The 17,748-nt window shown below is 42.7% G+C and overlaps 1 protein-coding gene across 2 annotated transcripts in view; it reads right to left on the bottom strand.

Moving 5' to 3' along the window:
- The window catches only part of LOC121868822, an 88,038-nt gene that overhangs the window by 28,986 nt on the left and 41,304 nt on the right, over positions 1-17,748 (bottom strand). Inside the window, exons 4-5 of one of the 2 annotated variants that reach the window (XM_042369785.1) lie at positions 16,962-17,144; positions 1,071-1,305 (exon numbers count right to left, since the gene is read on the bottom strand). In XM_042369785.1, coding sequence (XP_042225719.1) covers positions 1,071-1,305; positions 16,962-17,144 — 418 coding nt within the window. The remainder of the gene's footprint in view (positions 1-1,070; positions 1,306-16,961; positions 17,145-17,748) is intronic. The other variant, XM_042369786.1, reaches the window with a different exon arrangement.

Genomic DNA, 17,748 nt, shown 5'->3' with positions numbered 1-17,748 from the left:
TAACACTCCCCAACCTAACCTGACCACTCTACACTCACACACCTGACCACTCTAACACTCACATAACCTGACCACTCTAACACTCACATAACTGACCACTCTAACACTCCACCCCTAACCTGACCTCTAACACTCACCAAACCTGACCACTCTAACTCACCCTAACCTAACCTGACCACTCTACACTCACCAAACCTGACCACTGTAACACTCACTAACCTAACCTGACCATCAACACTTACCAACCTAACGCCACTCTATCCTTACCCACCTAACCTAACACTCTATCCTTACCTAATCTTACCTGACCACTCTTACTCACCTTACCTTAACCTGACCACTCTAACACTTACCCAACTAACCTGACCACTCTAACACTTCCCAACCCTAACCTGACCACTCTAACACTCACCTAACCTGACCACTCTAACACTCACCTAACCTGACCACTCTAACACTCACCTAACCTGACCACTCTAACACGCACCTAACCTGACCACTGTAACACTCACCTAACCTGACCACTCTAACACTCACCTAACCTGACCACTCTAACACTCACCTAACCTGACCACTCTAACACTCACCTAACCTGACCACTCTAATACTCACCTAACCTGACCACTCTAACACTCACCTAACCTGACCACTCTAACACTCACCTAACCTGACCACCCTAACTCTCATGTAGCCTGACCTTTCATGGTAAGATTCAGGTTATGGTAAGGTCAACTAATTACAACAGGAAGTAAAGAAGGAGTTCGTAAAAGGGACGTAGAGCAAGGGAGAGAGATTATAATATTCTTGTAACATTTTCTTTAGTATTATGTGGTGACAGAGAGAGAGAGAGAGAGAGAGAGAGAGAGAGAGAGAGAGAGAGAGAGAGAGAGAGAGAGAGAGAGAGAGAGAGAGAGACCTTAACTGTTCTCTTTCTCATCAATTGATAAAACTCTTTCCCTTATTACATCTTCTTTTCATTCGTCTATTTCCCACTATCTTCCTCCCTCTTCTTCCATCCTCCTTATTCCACCTCCCACTCCTTTCTTCCCTCCCTCCTTTATAAGACTCACTAGTAATGCGGTAGTGTCTCAAGTTCTCCGCACTTCGCACTTTCCGCGATACGTCGACCTGTGACTGCGGCTGACAATATGTGCTGTGATCGAGGGAATCTGAGGCGAGTCGCAGGCGGTGACGGGAGTGGCGGGCGTGGGTGGCTGGACTCTGGTGGGCGGGTCTTGAGCATCTGTGTATTGGTGTCTGATCTATCTGCGGCACACTGATCCGACAGGCAGGTGGCACGTGAACCTGGTGAATAAACAATGAGTAATTCAGGAGGAAATGGCGAGTGTGGAGTGAGTGAATAATGAGTAAATGGTGAATGTGTGGTGAGTGAAAAAAATAATGAATAAATTATCATTGGCTTCTGAATAACTCATTAAAACAAGTCAAAACTAGTTAATAGTGACAGACTAACACAGACTTTGAGAAAACTGAATACCTAACGCGTATATATGTGTTACGCTTAATAGGAATAATTGCCGATTAGCGTGGGTCGTGCGTCTCTATAATAAAGGGTGTTGGCATTCGGGCCTTCTTTGTTGAAGGGCAGAAATTGGACAGTGATTACGAAAGATCATGGTGATCGTCTTAGTGATGTGAATGGGTAAATCGATGTAGGATTTTTAACATTATTCGCGATTGTATATTTTAAAATCACCCTCCACCGACTGGAGGTACAGCCTAGGTCGGGAGGCATACAACCACAAACTCATTGACATATGACAAGATTTATCCGGATTTTTTTTTTTTAATGAGTTGTGCTCATAGATGTGATTGATCATCCAAAGGCCGACCAGAGAGTGTAGTATTGCTAAGACAGTCCACAGTAACAACAGTGACCGCGGGGAAGGTTGTAAATAATTTGAAGTGAAAAGCAAATTGGGGTAAGCAATCAGTCACCATTGCCGGCAGTAACCAAGTCGTATTATTGGTGCCACAAAGAAAAAAGTTATTTTGTGTTTGTGCTTTGTTCAAGGATTGAAATTGTGCCTACAATCCACCATTCATAGGGAGATACAGTGTACCCAGAGATAGCTCATAGAGATGTATTCGTTGAGGAGAACTGGAAAAGAGAACATAAGTAAATAATAGTTAAAAAAAAAACAAGGCGGGCTGTCTCGAACGGCAATTATTGCCACCGTAAAGCTTACTTTTACTGATTTTTTCCTGTGTTTTCCAAAGGACTGAGTGTGCATATGATCCACCATTCGTAGCGAGATGCAGTGTACTGTACATAAGGACAGCACATAGAGATACCAACAACTCGTCGAGGAGAACTGAAAAACAAACAGAAGACACTTCAAACTGTCTTGGACGTCAACACTGGACGAACGAGAGTGCCAAGGAGGGTGACCAGTAGAAGGCAGCTAAGTGATTTTTTTCTTTTTTAAATAACAATGGTGTGCCACAAGGGCATGATCATTCACGCATCTCAGTTCACTTAGACTACAATTAGTAGAAGTGATTATAAAGGAATTCATCCCACTGAGGGGTAAATTTCTTCGCCAGAAGAAATTTAATGGTTGGCCCTGGCCTAGTCAAAGCGGCCGAGGTATGCAGGCAGTGGAGCGGGGCTTTTAAAGGGACCTTGACCCTAAAGCCCAGCTATCAAGACACAGATTAGAAGCAATTATCATAGTACTAATAAAGATCAATATAATTATTATTATTAAGCCAACGATTAGAAGTCCATCACATGGTAAACTGGTGGGCTTAAGGCTGAGTAGATCCGTACAGAGTCTGGTCCCCCCCCCCCCTTACTCCACAACAGCGACAGCCATAAGGTGTAAGGAATCAGGTGCTGAAGCGTCACCAGGAAATCTGTTGACATGCAATTACTGCAGGGCGACGTCGGATATAGATTGTGATGGTCTGAACGATCCAACGTTTAGGACGATACAGAATGCGGTAATGCAGGAAGGCTGTTGCTGGTATTGCCCTGACTTAACAGACAAAGTGAAAGAGACGATTGTAAGCCACCGGGAAACGAGTTTCCTAGGGACGAAAATAGATGAAGCTGGATCCTTGCTGGTTGCCAAAATACAGCAAGTTGGGAACGAGATCCTTGCTAAGACTGAGAAAGTAGCCAATAGAATGGAAGGGGTAGTGAAAATGAGTTATGTTCAGGCCTTAGCAGGGCCACAGGAGGAAGCGGAGAGTAATGCAGGATCTGAACAGGTTCTACAGCAGCTAGGAACTTAGAAGATGTGTGTCGAAGAGATGGCAACTAGCAGGCCTACTTCCCTACTGCTAGAGGAGAGGAGGAACAACGGGAACGTTTCGAGCACAGGAACAGCGGGAACGTTTCGAGCGCAGGAACAACGGGAACGTTTTGAGCGCAGGAACAGCGGGAACGTTTCGAGCGCAGGAACAACGTAATAGTGTTTGGAGTCCCGGAGAGCCAGTCGGAAGAAACTGAGAGTAAGGAAACACACGATAAGTTGCATTTTGAGAATATTTGCACAAAGGCTCTGAATCAGTCCTCCCTCAGGATGTGAGGAGGCTAGGTCAAATGCAGGAGGACAAGCCTCGACCCCTCAGGATCACACTAGTGAGTGAAGAGAAGAAATGGGAAATTATTCGGCAGGCAAAAAACTTAGCAAGGAGCGAGGCTTTTCGGAATATATTCATTCACCCAGATCGCACGGTAATGCAGAGGGGAACAACACAAGAAACTCCTACAGGGCTTGAAGCAGAGGAGGGAGGAGTCGAGGAGGAACGGGGTCGGGTGTACATGGGTTATATCCAGGGGGAGGGTGGTGGAAGCAAGAGTGCAGCGGTACACCCCTCACCTGCTCTACCTCCCACCCAGGAGGAAGTGAGCGCCATGTAAACAATTACATTTCTAACCACACCCTGCAAAATGCAGTGTATTTAGCAAATGCTGCAGCTGCTGAGAATGGGGGGCCGGAGTTACAACTAAGAGCAGAGACGCTACCGAGAACAAATTCCGGCTTCAAAGTCATGTACACTAATACTGACACGTTTCTTGATAAGAGAGAGGAGTTTGAAACACTATTAAAGGTACATCAACCCGATAAAGTAGGTTTTGTAGAACTGTTGTACAAGAACAGGAGAATCGACCCAGAGGAATGTGAGTTCAGTATTGACGGACGTGACTCATTTACGAACCTTTCTCAAGAAACTTGCAAGAGGGGTGTGGTTATCTATGCTAGGCAAGACCTTAGAGCCAGCCAGGCGAGGGTACAGGGAGAGGATGTTTTTGAAGAGTCCAAGTGGTGTAAAATTAATTTAAAGGGAGGAGACTTACTATTTGTCGGGTGTATCTACAGATCCCCAAACTGTAGCTTACTAAAGCAAAGGAACTTAAGAGCCTTAATAGACAACGCAACGATGCTCAACCATTGCCACCTTATCATGGGGGACTTTAACTATGTCGACATCGACTGGAGAAATGAGTCCACGCCAAATGACTTAAATAACCCTGCTACTATTTTTGTAGAAACTTTGAGAGATAATTTTCCGTACCAACATGTTAAAGACCCGATGCATTACAGAGGGGAGCAAACACCCATGCCACCGGACCTCATCATAACAAACAAGGAGAGCATGGTGGTACATCTAGCCCGTTGGCACAAGACACCATGTAATGTTGTCCTTCAGATTTAACTGTTACTTGGTTCACGACAAAACCAGGCCAAGCAAATATTACAATGGAAATTACGACGGGATGAGGACTATCCACTGGCCTGACTCGCTAATGTATAAGAACACCACGCTGAATATCATAGCCAGTAAAGTGAACCATTTGACCGAGATATATATACCCAAGACCAAACCCAGGCCTCTAGGAATACAAGGAGACCACTACACATGACCCATGCGGCGGTCGACAAAGTTAAGAAGAAAACCCATAAATTCAAGGCGTGGGTTAGGTCAAACGATGAGCAGGACAGGAGGATGTATACAAGATTGAGGAACCAAGCAAAGTCAGAGTGTAGAAGGGCTGAAAAGGAGTTCCAGAGGCTGGTTGCAACCGAGGTCAAGTCAAACCCAAAGGCATTTTACCGCTATGCAAAGTGGAAATTAAAAACGCGAGTATGAGTAGCAGACCTGAGGCTTGAAGATGGCAGTTACGCAGATTCTGACCAGGACAAAGCGGAAGCATTGAACATTCTGTTTTCCTCGGTCTTCACAAGAGAGGATGCGAACAATCTTCCTGCGTTTGAGGACAGACGGTTCGACACAGCACTGACCCACATTGTGTTCACAGAAGAGGGTCCATAAGGTCCATAAGAGTCCCGGCCCTGACATGGTGCACCCCAGAGTGCTAAGAGAGTTGTGCAACGAGCTTGCTGAGCCCCTGAAGGTCTTGTTCTGTAAATGCCTGGTTGAGCAAAAGGTCCCCAGTGATTGGAAAATGGCTCATGTGAGTCCTATCTTCAAGAAGGGCGATCGTCACTCCACGAATAACTATAGACCAGTGAGTCTGACCAGCACAGTATGTAAAATACTTGAGAGTATTGTAAGAGATGCCATGATGGAACATCTACTACGAAGCAACCTTGTAAAGGATTGCCAACACGGTTTTTTGTCGGGACGCTCCTGCCTAACATAATTACTCAAAGTAATAGAAGTTTGGACCCAAATTCTGGAGAAGGGTGGTAATATCGACAATATATACCTTGATTTTGCCAAAGCTTTTGACAGCGTACCCATGAGAGGTTGAAAATTAAACCGAAAGGGTATGGCATTCGGGGAAGTGTCCTAGCATGGTCACAAATAGTGTGTGGTGATTAATGGCACGAAATCATAATGTGTACCCGTCACAAGCGGTGTATTGGGCCTGCTGTTGTTTGTTTGCTTCATGAATGACATGCCTCGCGCCGTACATTACTCCATACAAATGTTTGCAGATGATGCCAGGTTATTTCGGGAAATTAAGAACCAAGCAGATTGTGAAGAGCTGCAGAAGGATCTCTGTGAGCTTCAAGAATGGCCGCAGAAATGGTTGCTAAGATTCAATGTCATGAAGTGTAAGAGGTTGCACCTGGGGCATACCAACGATGAGGAGGCGTATCATATGTCCCAACGGGACGAAGAAACTGCATTAATTGAGACTGAATGTGAAAAGGACCTAGGTGTGTTTGTTGGCAATGAATTGAAGTTCTCGGGCCATTGTGAGAAGAAGGTGAATGGGGCAACTAAATTATGAGGTCTTATAAAAAGGTCAATCTTCAAGAGTGATGTCCTTCCCCGTCTGGTCCCCGAGGTATGCTAGGGACTGTCAGTTGATTGAAAATGTCCAAAGGAGGGCCACCAGGCTGGTGCCAGCACTACGGCACCTCAGCTACCCTGAGAGATTAGAAAGCCTGAAATTGCCTAGTTTATACTACAGTCGGGCAAGGTGGGACCTAATTAAGGTTTAAAAACATCTCAAAAGGCACTACTCTGTCGAGTGTCCTTACCTGGAGCTGGCGGACGCTCGCCCCACAAGGGGTCACAGCTCAAGGTTGAAGAAGCCGCAAGTCCAGAAAACTGCGAGGAGTAATTTTCGGAGTGAGAGTTGTGAACTCTTGGAACAATCTACCAGAGAGTGTTGTGTGAACTCTTTAAAGACCAGACTTGACCAACACTGGAGCAGGTCCAGATACATTCAAGGGCCAGTACATGCCCAGTACTTGCCAACAGTGTGTAACAGAGACGTCACCGATCGCCCAAGCGGCTAACGAACCGATCAGTGGTGAAGAGGATGTGATTAAAGAAAAAGTAATAGTATGTTTACTTTTGCGAGTTTCCTATAACCCAATGCAGCGCGGCCACACTGCACAAGACCCGATGAGCCCTTGTAAACTCACTAGTGAGCGGGAATGTACATTCAACCAAGTAGTGCCCCCTGAAATGTTTATATACTTCGATTAGGTCGCCCCTCGCTGTCTGTAGTATAAGCTCGGTAGTTGCAGGCATTGTAATCTCTCTGGGTAACTGAGGTTCTGTAGAGCCTGCACCAGTCTGGTGGCCCTCTTTTGGACATTTTCAATGAATTGACAGTCTCTAGCATACCTCGGGGACCAGACAGGGTGACAGTATTCCAGACGGGGAAGCAACTCACTCTTGAAGATCGTGAAGAGCAACGGTCTATCTAGATATCTAAACGATCTTCTTATAAGACCTACTAGTTTGGTTGCCTGATTCACCTTCTTCTCACAATGGTCTGAGAACTTAAGTTCATTGTCGACATACAAACCTAAGTCCTTTTCACATTCGGTCTCAATTAATGCAGTTTCTTTGTCCTTGTGGGACATGCGATACGCCTCCAGGTGCATCCTTTTGCATTTCGTGACATTGAATCTTAGCAGCCATTTATTCTACCATTCTTGAAGCTCATAGATCTTTCTGTAGCTCTTCACAGTCTGTTTGGTTCTTAATTTCCCTAAATAACTTGGCATTGTCCACAAACATTTGTATTGGGGAGTGTATAGCTTCTGGCATATCATTTATGAAGCAAACGAACAACAACAGGCCCAATACACTGACCTGTGGTAGCCCGCTTGTCACAGGTACACATGACGATTTCGTACCATTTATCATCACACGCTGTTGTTTGCGGTCATGCAGAAATTCTCCGATCCATGCTCGGACACTTCCCCAAATCCAATACCCTTCCAGTTTAATTCTCAGCTTTTCATGGGGTACGTTATCGAAAGCCTTGGCAAAATCTATATTGTTGATATTTCTGCATTGTTCTAGAATTTGAGTCCAAACATCTAGTGCCTTGAGTAATTGTGTTAAGCAGGAGCGCCCCGGCATAAAACCGTGCTTGCAATCCTTTACAAGGTTGTTTCATCGTAGATGTTCCATCATGGCATCTCTTACGATGCTCTCTAGTACTTTGCACACTATGCTGGTCTATAAATATTCTTGGAGTGACGATCGCTCTTCTTGAATATAGAACTCACAAAAAACAAATTTTCAGTCATCGGGGACCTTTTGTTTATCCCGGCATTTGCAAAACAGGATCTTAAGGGGCTGAGCAAGCTCATTACACAGTTCTTCTAATGCTCTGGGGTGTACCATATCAGGGCCAGGACTCTTGTGAATCTTGAGCTTTGACAGTTATTTCTTATAACCTCATCCGAGAACACGATGTAGGTCAGCACTGTGTCAAATTGCCTTTCCTCAAACGCAAGAAGATTGTTTGCATCCTCAATCTGCCTCTGGAACTCTTTTTCAGCCGTTCTACACTCTGACATTGCTTGGTTCTTGGATCTGGCATTCATACTCCAGTCATGCTCATCATTTGTTCTAACCCACGTTTCGAAATTATGAGTTTTCTTCTAAACTTTGTCGACCGCCGCATGATTCACTTGTAGCGGTTTCCTTGTGTTCCTGGAGACACTGGATTTGGTCCTGGGTATATATTTATTGATCGAATGGTTAACTTTACTAGATATGATATTGAACGTAGTATCTGCGTTTTTATGCCTTAATAAGTCAGGCCAGTGGATACCCCTCATCTCCTCCCTCATCCTGTTTTAATTTCCTTTGCAATATTTGAACCTGGATCTGGTTTTGTCATGAACCAAGTAACAGTTAAATATTAAGGACAATGTTACGTGGTGACTGGTGCCAACTGGGTCTGCGTGTTCCAGTTTTGCCACCATACCCTTCTCGTTAGTTATGATGAGGTCCAGCGGTTTGGGAATTTCCTCCCCTCTGTAGTGAGTCGGATCTTTAACATGTTGAAATAGAAAATTGTCTCTCAGAGTTTCTACGAAAAGAGTGGCTGGGTTATTTTGGTCGCTTGGCGTGGATCAATTTCTCCATTTGAAGTCGCCATAATTAAAGTCCCCCATGACAAGGAGATTTTAGGGTTTAGCGACGTTACATTGTCAATTAAGGCTCTTAAGTTCTTCTGGTTTAATAAGTTACAGTTTGGGAATCTGTAGATACATCTCACAATGAGTAAGTCTCCCCCCTTCAGTTTAATTTTACACCACTTTGATTCTTCAAAAACATCCTCTCCCTGTACCCTCACCTGGCAGGCACTAAGGTCTTGCCTAGCTTAGATAATCACGCCCCTCTGGCAAGTTTCTTGTGAAAGGTTCGTAAATGAGTCATATCCATCTATATTGAACTCACATTCCTCCCGATTCTCCTGTTTTTGTACAACAGTTCTACAGCACCTACTATATCGGATTGATGTACCCTCAGTAGTGTTTAAAACTCCTCTTTCTTGTCAAGGAATCATGTCAGTGTAGTGTACACAAGTGATCGTGGGCCCTTCATGCCCGGTTCGCCGTCCGGCTGACAGCGTACAGCTACATCGTTTTCCAGCGTACATAATGGTTAATTAATGCCTTCCTGAAGAAACCATCGACATGGGACCAGGTTTGTTCCACTCTAAGAATTTTTTGCGATTTTTCCACCAAGTTTGATGGAAAACGATTGTGCCGTTTCGGCTGCCCAGAAAAGACACACACACACAGACACAAGGCTATTCCTATAGTATATGAGATGACTTTCAAGTCGGAAGTTGTCCTCAATAATGTCTCTGGTCTTGATATTGATTCCGGCCCCCCTCCATTTTCTGCAACTGCCTCGTTTACTGTGTGCCTTGTGTTTTGAGGGGTGTGGTCAGAGATGACATTGTTTACACGGCGCTCTCTTCCTTCATGGGTTTCTGCACCATTTTTCCTAGTCTGAAGCAAAATCTGATGGCGCAGCATTGCTCGATACTTACCAACTTAGTAGATGAGCCGGTACACACACAAATTTGCACTACGGCCTGTTGGCTCCATCGATTCCTGCCATATTGTCGCAGTAAACAACTTATACCTATGTTGAGTAACTGCTGATGATTCGTTTCGATATTTGCTAAGAGAAAGGTTTTATGAAGCCAGTCCTGGAACTTTTGGATCATACCTCGTATATACAATATATACAGACAGTATTCCCTTAAAGCTCGCGATTTTAAAGCTTACGTCCCTCGGAAACTCATGGATTGCCATGGAAAATAAATAAAATAAATCTTGGGCTGTGTGCCAGGGATCAAGAGGAGTCAACACTACAGGACAGTATATGTATGTATATTCTGTATGCTATTTATATTATGCTATGTATATTATGTATGTGCTCTATTTATGTATTATTTATTTAGCCTAGCTAGTAGCGTGTGGCAATGTATTTATCAATGTCCCACATGCTTAATTAATGTGCCTGGCGACGTATGGAAGCTGCTAATGTATCACTTGCCATACGTCGTCTATAGAGCAGTTGACCAGCAGACAGGTTGAGGAGCGGTACTCCCCTTGTGTACATATCTCTTATCCAGTAAATCGAACCTACAAAATCTATACAGGTGTTTGTGTTCGCTCCTGTATATTGAACTTATTACCCAGAACACGAACAGTATAGAGCACCATATTTCCCAGGTCATAAGATGCACTCGATATATTTTGGAAAAGGAATTTTTGCATATTAATAGCCTACTGTACTGTCAAAGCCAAATCACTGGCTATATGCTATCATGTTTCTCACTACCACAACTATCACTGTGTGGACCTTATGTCTATACAGTGTTATTTCATATTTATGTTTTTTTATGCTATTTCCTATTTATTATATTGTCTTATACGGTATCAGGACAACTGCCCCCTGGACAATTGTTCCCCGGTTAGGTTAGGTTAGGTTAGGTTAGGTTATGTTAGATTTGGTCTGGTTTGGTTTTTGTTTGGTTTGGTTAGGTTAGGTTAGCTGTACATAAGATTCACTCGAGCAAAGGGGGGAAATTGTCCTAGAACCGTCTTATACATACATAGTGTTGTTATACATGTACATATAGTTATTTATATATGTATTTCGCACACTCCGGGGACTGGCATGAAAAACTCGCGGCTTTTGCTTTCTCATGGGGCCCATTTTACGTAATCCTGCAACATCAGACACGAGTATTATACAACCTTGCAATATCAGTATGAATCATCAAATGAATGAAAAAGTGCAGCATAAATTTTGTATATGTTGCAGTTCCGAGTGAATATATTCTATCAACACTTATTAATTTATTTGCCACATTGATTATATTTGTTTGGAAAATTAATCACGCAGGTATTTATTTACATAAAACAAATAAATTTTTGCAGCATTAAAAGTACAATGTTTCAACAACGAAAACTTAAATGGTTATTTAATTCTTGCAACATTGATTATATAAATATTTAAGTGCAGCATTACAGATAGAAATGCATATACAAGTATCATTAAATAAATATTCACTTATAACATTAAGTGAAAATGCAACATTATGTAAATGTTTATATCACTAAATTAATTATTGTCACAGTAAACAAATAAACTCAACTGATTTATTATAGTAATTAAATAAAATCCGGACAACAAGTCTAGCAGGAAAAATGTTTTTGCAGAGGATTGAATTTTAATACAAAATCAGTTTTAAAAAGAGTTCCTGTTTTATCTCAAATGGTTCAAAATATTTTGTTTTTATAATATTTGCAGGCGAGCAGTTAATGATTTTTGGCTACGTGAGCTGCTGTGTAGCGATGACCTGTCTATATTAAATAACAGAATAAACAGATAGACAGACTGATTGAGAGAGAGAGAGAGAGAGAGAGAGAGAGAGAGAGAGAGAGAGAGAGAGAGAGAGAGAGAGAGAGAGAGAGAGAGAGAGAGAGAGAGAGAGAGAGAGAGAGAGAGAGAGAGTGAGTGATTATACTGATACAAAAAATAACTGTGTGTGTGTGTGTGTGTGTGTGTGTGTGTGTGTGTGTTTGTGTGTGTGTGTTTGAGTGTGTGTGTGTGTGTGTATGTGTGCAAGGGCGGATCCTGGGGGGTCCTGGGGGTCCAGACCCCTCTTTTCACCAGAAATTTCCATAGTAAAATGTAATTACTATTGACGTCATAATATCTCCTAATATCAAGTACATGGTCAAAGCGTCCATGATATTGGTCACATTTGAAAAATCGATGGGGGCTTATAGTGGCCCTCAACAAAAAAAAAAAAAATACACACAATACAGAGGGCTTCATGTGTTTCGCACAAATTCCTCCAAACAATCCTTCTTGACCTCCCTTGATATATTCCAGGATCCACCCCTGATGTAGAGAAGTGTGTGTGTGTGTGTGTGTGTGTGTAGGTGTGTGTAAAGGGAGTGTGTGTGTGTGTGTGTATGTGTTTTGTTTGGAGTTGTCCGTTTTTTTCCGTACGTGAATGTCAAACGTCCACCTAAGTTTTATTCATTTATCACAGTATATTTTGCTGGCACACACACACACACACACACACACACACACACACACACACACACACACACACCAATTTTTCCAGATTAAAAAAAAAATTTCCCTACAATTTACCTTCTTTTAGAACCTCCATAAACCTGTTATTTCGAGACAGACCAAAAACATCACATTTAATTATGTATTAAAGTCACACAAGAACACTGCAGGAATTAGTGTCAATATTGTTGGAGGTCGAGTAAACTGTCAATATTTTTGACTGGTAAGATCATTGTGGTTAGGTTAGGTCAGACTGGGTTTGGGATGGGAGGTTAAGTTGGGTTAGATTGGGTTAGGTTAGAGGACGGGTGGGATGGGCTGGGTAGGTTGGTTAGGTGAAGGTGTAGGTTAGGTTAATAAGGTGGGTGGGTTAGGTTATGAGTGAGGTATTATTGGGTGGGTAGGTTAAGGTTAGATTAGGTTAGGTTAGGTTATGGGTTAGGTTAGGTTAGGTTAGGTTAGGTTGGGTTGGGTTGGAGTGGGTGGGTAGATTAGGTTTAGTTAGGTTAGTTAGATTAGGTTAGGTTAGGTTAGGTTAGGTTATGAGTGAGGTGGGTAGATTAGGTTATGAGTGGGATGGGTAGGTTAGGTTAGGTTAGATTAGGTTAGGGTTAGGTTGGGTAGGTGGGTAGTTAGGCTAGGTTAGGGGGGTGGGTAGGTTAGGGTTGGGTTATGAGTGGGTGGGGTAGGTTAGGTTAGGTTAGGTTAGGTGGGTAGGTAGGTTAGGTTGTTAGGCTATGAGTGGGTGGGTAGATTAGGTTAGGTTATGAGTGAGGGTTAGGGTTAGGTTATGAGTGAGGTGGTGGGGTAGGTTAGGTTAGGTTATGAGTGAGGGTGGGTAGGTTTAGGTTAGGTTAGGTTAGTGAGGTTAGGTTGGGTTATTGGGATGGTGGTGGGTAGGTTAGGTTGGGTAGGTGGGTAGGTTAGGGTTAGGTTAGGGTATGAGTGAGGTGTGTTAGGTTAGGTTAGGTTAGGTGGGGTGGGTGTTAGGGGTGGGTAGGTTAGGGTTGGGTTATGAGTGAGGTGGGGTAGGTTAGGTTAGGTTAAGGAGTGAGGTGGGTAGGTAGGTTAGGTTAGGTTATGAGGAGGTGGGTGGGTTAGGTTCAGGGGTTAGGGGAAGGGGGTTAGGTTGGGTTATGGGTAGGTTAGGTAGGAGGAGGGGAGGTGGGTAGGTTAGGTTAGGTGAGTGAGGTGGGTGAGGTGGGTTAGGAGGTAGGTTAGGTTAGGTGAGTGAGGTGGGTAGGGGTTAGGTAGGTGGGTAGGTTAGGTTAGGTTTGGGTTGGAGTGAGGTGGGTAGGTTGGTTAGGGCTAGGTAGTATGGGGGGGGTGGTGGTAGGGTTAGGTTAGGTTATGAGTTATGAGTGAGGTGGGTAGGTTAGGTTAGGTTATGAGTGAGGTGGGTAGGTTAGGTTAGGTTATGAGTGAGGTGGGTAGGTTAGGTTAGGTTATGAGTGAGGTGGGTAGGTTAGGTTAGGTTACGTTATGAGTGATGCAGGTAGGAAGGTGTGTGAAACGTGCTGCCAATATTTAAGAGTATGACAAAGTGTGGAAATAAGTTTCTGAGATTACAAGAAGAGAAGGATCAATATACGACTCCCCTGGTGTCATTCCATGAGTACGTTGGTTAATCCTTTGAGTACAATGGCTTAATCGCTTGAGTATGATAACTTAGTCCCTTCAGTACGACAACTTAATCCCTTCAGTACGATAACTTAGTCCCTTCAGCATGACGACTTAATCCCTTCAGTTCAGTGACTTTATCATTACAGTAAGATGACTTAATCTCTTGAAGAAATTTCCACTTGAGATTTTCCTCGTTTTTCAAATATTGCCCCTAAATCACCTTAAAAATATCCCAATAATTTCCTTTCGTGAATTTGTTTAGTCATATATTTTTTTTTCTCAGAAATTTACCCTAATGGCAGAGGACATATTCATTCTATAACAGCAATAATACCCAAGAGATATCACACAACTTTACCCTAAATTCCCCTGCCACTGATATATTCAGTCGAGAGAAAAAAAGGGTAGGGACTTTTCCCCATGGCACTGAAACATTTACTGTGATATATAATTTTGTGTAAACGTCAATCGGAAGTTCCTCCAAACTACACCACAGAATTTCCCTACACTGGTGGAAGGACTTGACTATAAGACCTTATTAGTTAATTCCACGAGTACGATTACTTAAACCCTTCAGTACGAAGACTTAATCCCTTGAATACTATGACTTAAACCCTTGAGTACAAAAATTTAATCCCTTCAGTACGATGACTTCAACCATTGAATACGATCACTCATCACCCAAATAAGGTGACAAATCCTTCCTAAGTACGATTATTTAACCTGCTTAAGCATAGTGCTTTAACCCCCAAGTTCACTAACTTAACCCCTTAAATACAATGATTAACCCCTTGAGTTTGACCTAATCCCCTGATTAAGATGATTTAACCCTGCTACGTGTAAGGACTTAACCCCTTCAATACGATGACACAGCCCCATGAATCATAGTACTGTACTCAACTGTTTAATCCTTTGTAAGCGAGGGGCTAAATCATTACACTCAAGTGGTTAAGTCATCGTACCCAAGGCATTAAATTATCGTACTCTAGGGTAAAGTTATCATATTCAGGGATTTAGTCATCATACTCAGCATTTAAAGTCATCGTACTCCGTGAGTGATCACCCCATCTCGATGTGGCATGGAAAACTGATAAAATCAACCAGAATTCCCCCAGAAATCACCAAATTTTTCTTTTCACTGGTAGAATGTATCTGTCGTAAACCCTCTCTGGGGATTTTCCCCTATGGCAAGAAAACCGTCATTGTTTTAACACCCAAAAAAGTAATTATAATTCCACCAGATATAAATCAGATAATACCCTTACATACTGATGGACAGAGACGATCATAAACCTTTTCTAAAATATCTCCCCAGATATGTTCCTTACACCGATGAAACAAGTAGCTGTAAATCCCTTCTTAGATGTTACCCCACATAGCCGTACACTTTTCCTTTATCCAATAAATACTGTAAGTGGAATATAAACCTCCTATCCAGGGAATTTTCCACCATGGTAGAGAACATATACGCCCCCTGCACAGTTCACTGTTATGGATGGCTCATATAATGAAGCATTTTTACGAGTTTCCTATGAAGTTAGTGCAATTTTGGTGTAAGTAATGGCTGTGTGTGAGGGAAGCATTGGCTAGGTTAATATTTTTGTGTGGAGGGCAGTGGGCGAGGTGTGCAGGAGGTTTATGGCAATTTATGAAGGTTTATGTTGGTGGAGGGGTTTTGTGTTTTTTAGGGGTGTGTATGTCGGTGTGTGCATTTTAAGGGTGTTTGTGCATATGTATGTGTTGTTTTGTGTGTGTATGTGTATGTCTATATGTGGATGTGAATGAATGAGCGTCATTTATTTTGCATTAGTTTTAAGCTTTTTGACAAAATATAAAATTGAAACATGTTAAAAAAGGGTCAGAATATTTTCGTTATTTCAGAAATTTATGAACAAAACTATATAAAATTATGAATACATGAAACACACACACACACACACACACACACACACACAAGAGTAAACCAAAAAGAAAAATGTAAACAAAAATATAATTATTTTTGCCTTTTTAATTTTTTCTCCGTTTTTTGAGTTATTTATTGTCAATCATCTTGCCGAGTATCGATCCTGGAGTCTTGCTAGATCTTACCGCGTATCAGTCAGTGACAGGGAAGGAAGGGAGGCAAAGGTGAAGGCAGGGACGGAGGCAGGCAGGGATAGAGGTAGGAAGGTAGGAAAGAAAGGAAGAAGTGAGGAGCCCACGGAAGAAAAAGAGGGAGGGGTGAGGGACAAAAGCAGGGAAGGAAAAGGGGAGCGTAGGAATGGAGGAAATAAAGAGGGCAGGGAAGGGGAAAAGAAGTTTGAAGATGGGAGGTAGGAAAGAGGGAAAATAGGTTGGGAGGCAGGTAGGGAGGAAGTAAGGAAGGAAGGCAGGGAAAGAAAGAGGGATGGGGAGGAATATAAAGATGGGAGGAAGGGAGAGGGCAGGGAAGGAGACAAAATGAGATGATGAGAAGGTGAAAGATAGAAAGGGAAGGTAAGAATGATAAAAGGAAGAAGGAAGCATGAATTGGGAGGAGGAGGAGGAGGAGGGAGGTATGAAGTGAGAAAATGGAAGGAAGAAGGAAATTTGGTGAAGTAAGGGCATGTGAAGAGAGGAGGTGAGGAAGAAGGGTAGGGAGGGGGGGGAAGGCAGGGAGGGAGTGAGAAGTAGGAAGAGTGAAAAGAGAGAGGAAGGAAGTAGGGAAGAAAGAGGGGAAAAAAAGAAGGTAAAGGAAGAAAGTGTGATACCAAGAAGAAGAAATAGAGGAAAAAAGAGAGAAAGTGAAGAATAGAGAGAAGAAAGCAAAACCTGCAGACAAAAGAGAAATGGAAGAGAAACAAGAAGACAAATGAAAGAAAAGAGATAGTATAGGAGGAAGACAGAATAAACGAGAGATGGAACAAATCACAAGAATGTAAAAAAAAAGGGAAAATATAGAATAAATAGGAAAAACATGAAATACAACACACTTCCGCCCTCAAATTGGCACAGCAAAACCCTATGAGGTTAAAAGCGTGTGCTGATTGGTCCTTGCCTACCATGACGTGTGTAGATTGGGTCTTGTCCGCCATGACGTGTGTTGATTGGTTCTTGCCCTCCATGTCGTGTGCTGATTGGTCCTTGCCCGCCACGACGTAAGTTGATTGGTCCTTGCCCACCACGACGTAAGTTAATTCGTTCTTGCCTGCCACGATGTATGTTGATTGGTCCTCAGATTTCCCCTGTGAGACCCACAAAGCTCATTTCTCCGTCGTTATCAGTTACCTCACCGGTATCTGACTGTATTCCAATCTTTTCTCGTGTTTTAGTTTGATACATTTGAAAGAATCCCTTGGGGTTTGACTTCGCCTCCCTTGCTACCTTCAGTTCATTATTCCTCTTTGCTTTTCTTATCTCGGTCTTAACCGGCCAATACTTTATAATAATCTCGGAGGTAAACTTCACCACGATTTATTCTCCTACCAATAATATTCTTTAAATAATTATTTATCCATTTGGGGTCATTGTTATTTGATCTGAGTTTTCTGTATGGTATGTTCTGCCTTTGTGAATTAAGTAACTCATTATTTAGATTGTTGTGGAACTCGTCAACCTCAGATCTCGTGATCAAGTTATCCTCAACCGTCAGGTCTCCAGGTAAGGTGAGGTCGCCCTCTGTGGGTACATTGTGTGAGGTCATGTAATTCACCCCCAAACGCGAATCCCCCTTCTCTCAGCTGCCTCTTCAAACTATCAGAGTTTGCCTTTCTGAAATCTGGGACTTTAGTCAAATTTTCCTTGCAGCTGCCCTGAAATTCTAATTGGAATCTTATTTCTCTGTGATCG

The sequence above is a fragment of the Homarus americanus genome, unplaced genomic scaffold (assembly GCF_018991925.1).
Source record: "Homarus americanus isolate GMGI-L3 unplaced genomic scaffold, GMGI_Hamer_2.0 scaffold30535, whole genome shotgun sequence".
Lineage (NCBI taxonomy): Eukaryota > Metazoa > Arthropoda > Malacostraca > Decapoda > Nephropidae > Homarus > Homarus americanus.
This window is presented reverse-complemented; position numbering and strand designations above follow the sequence as displayed.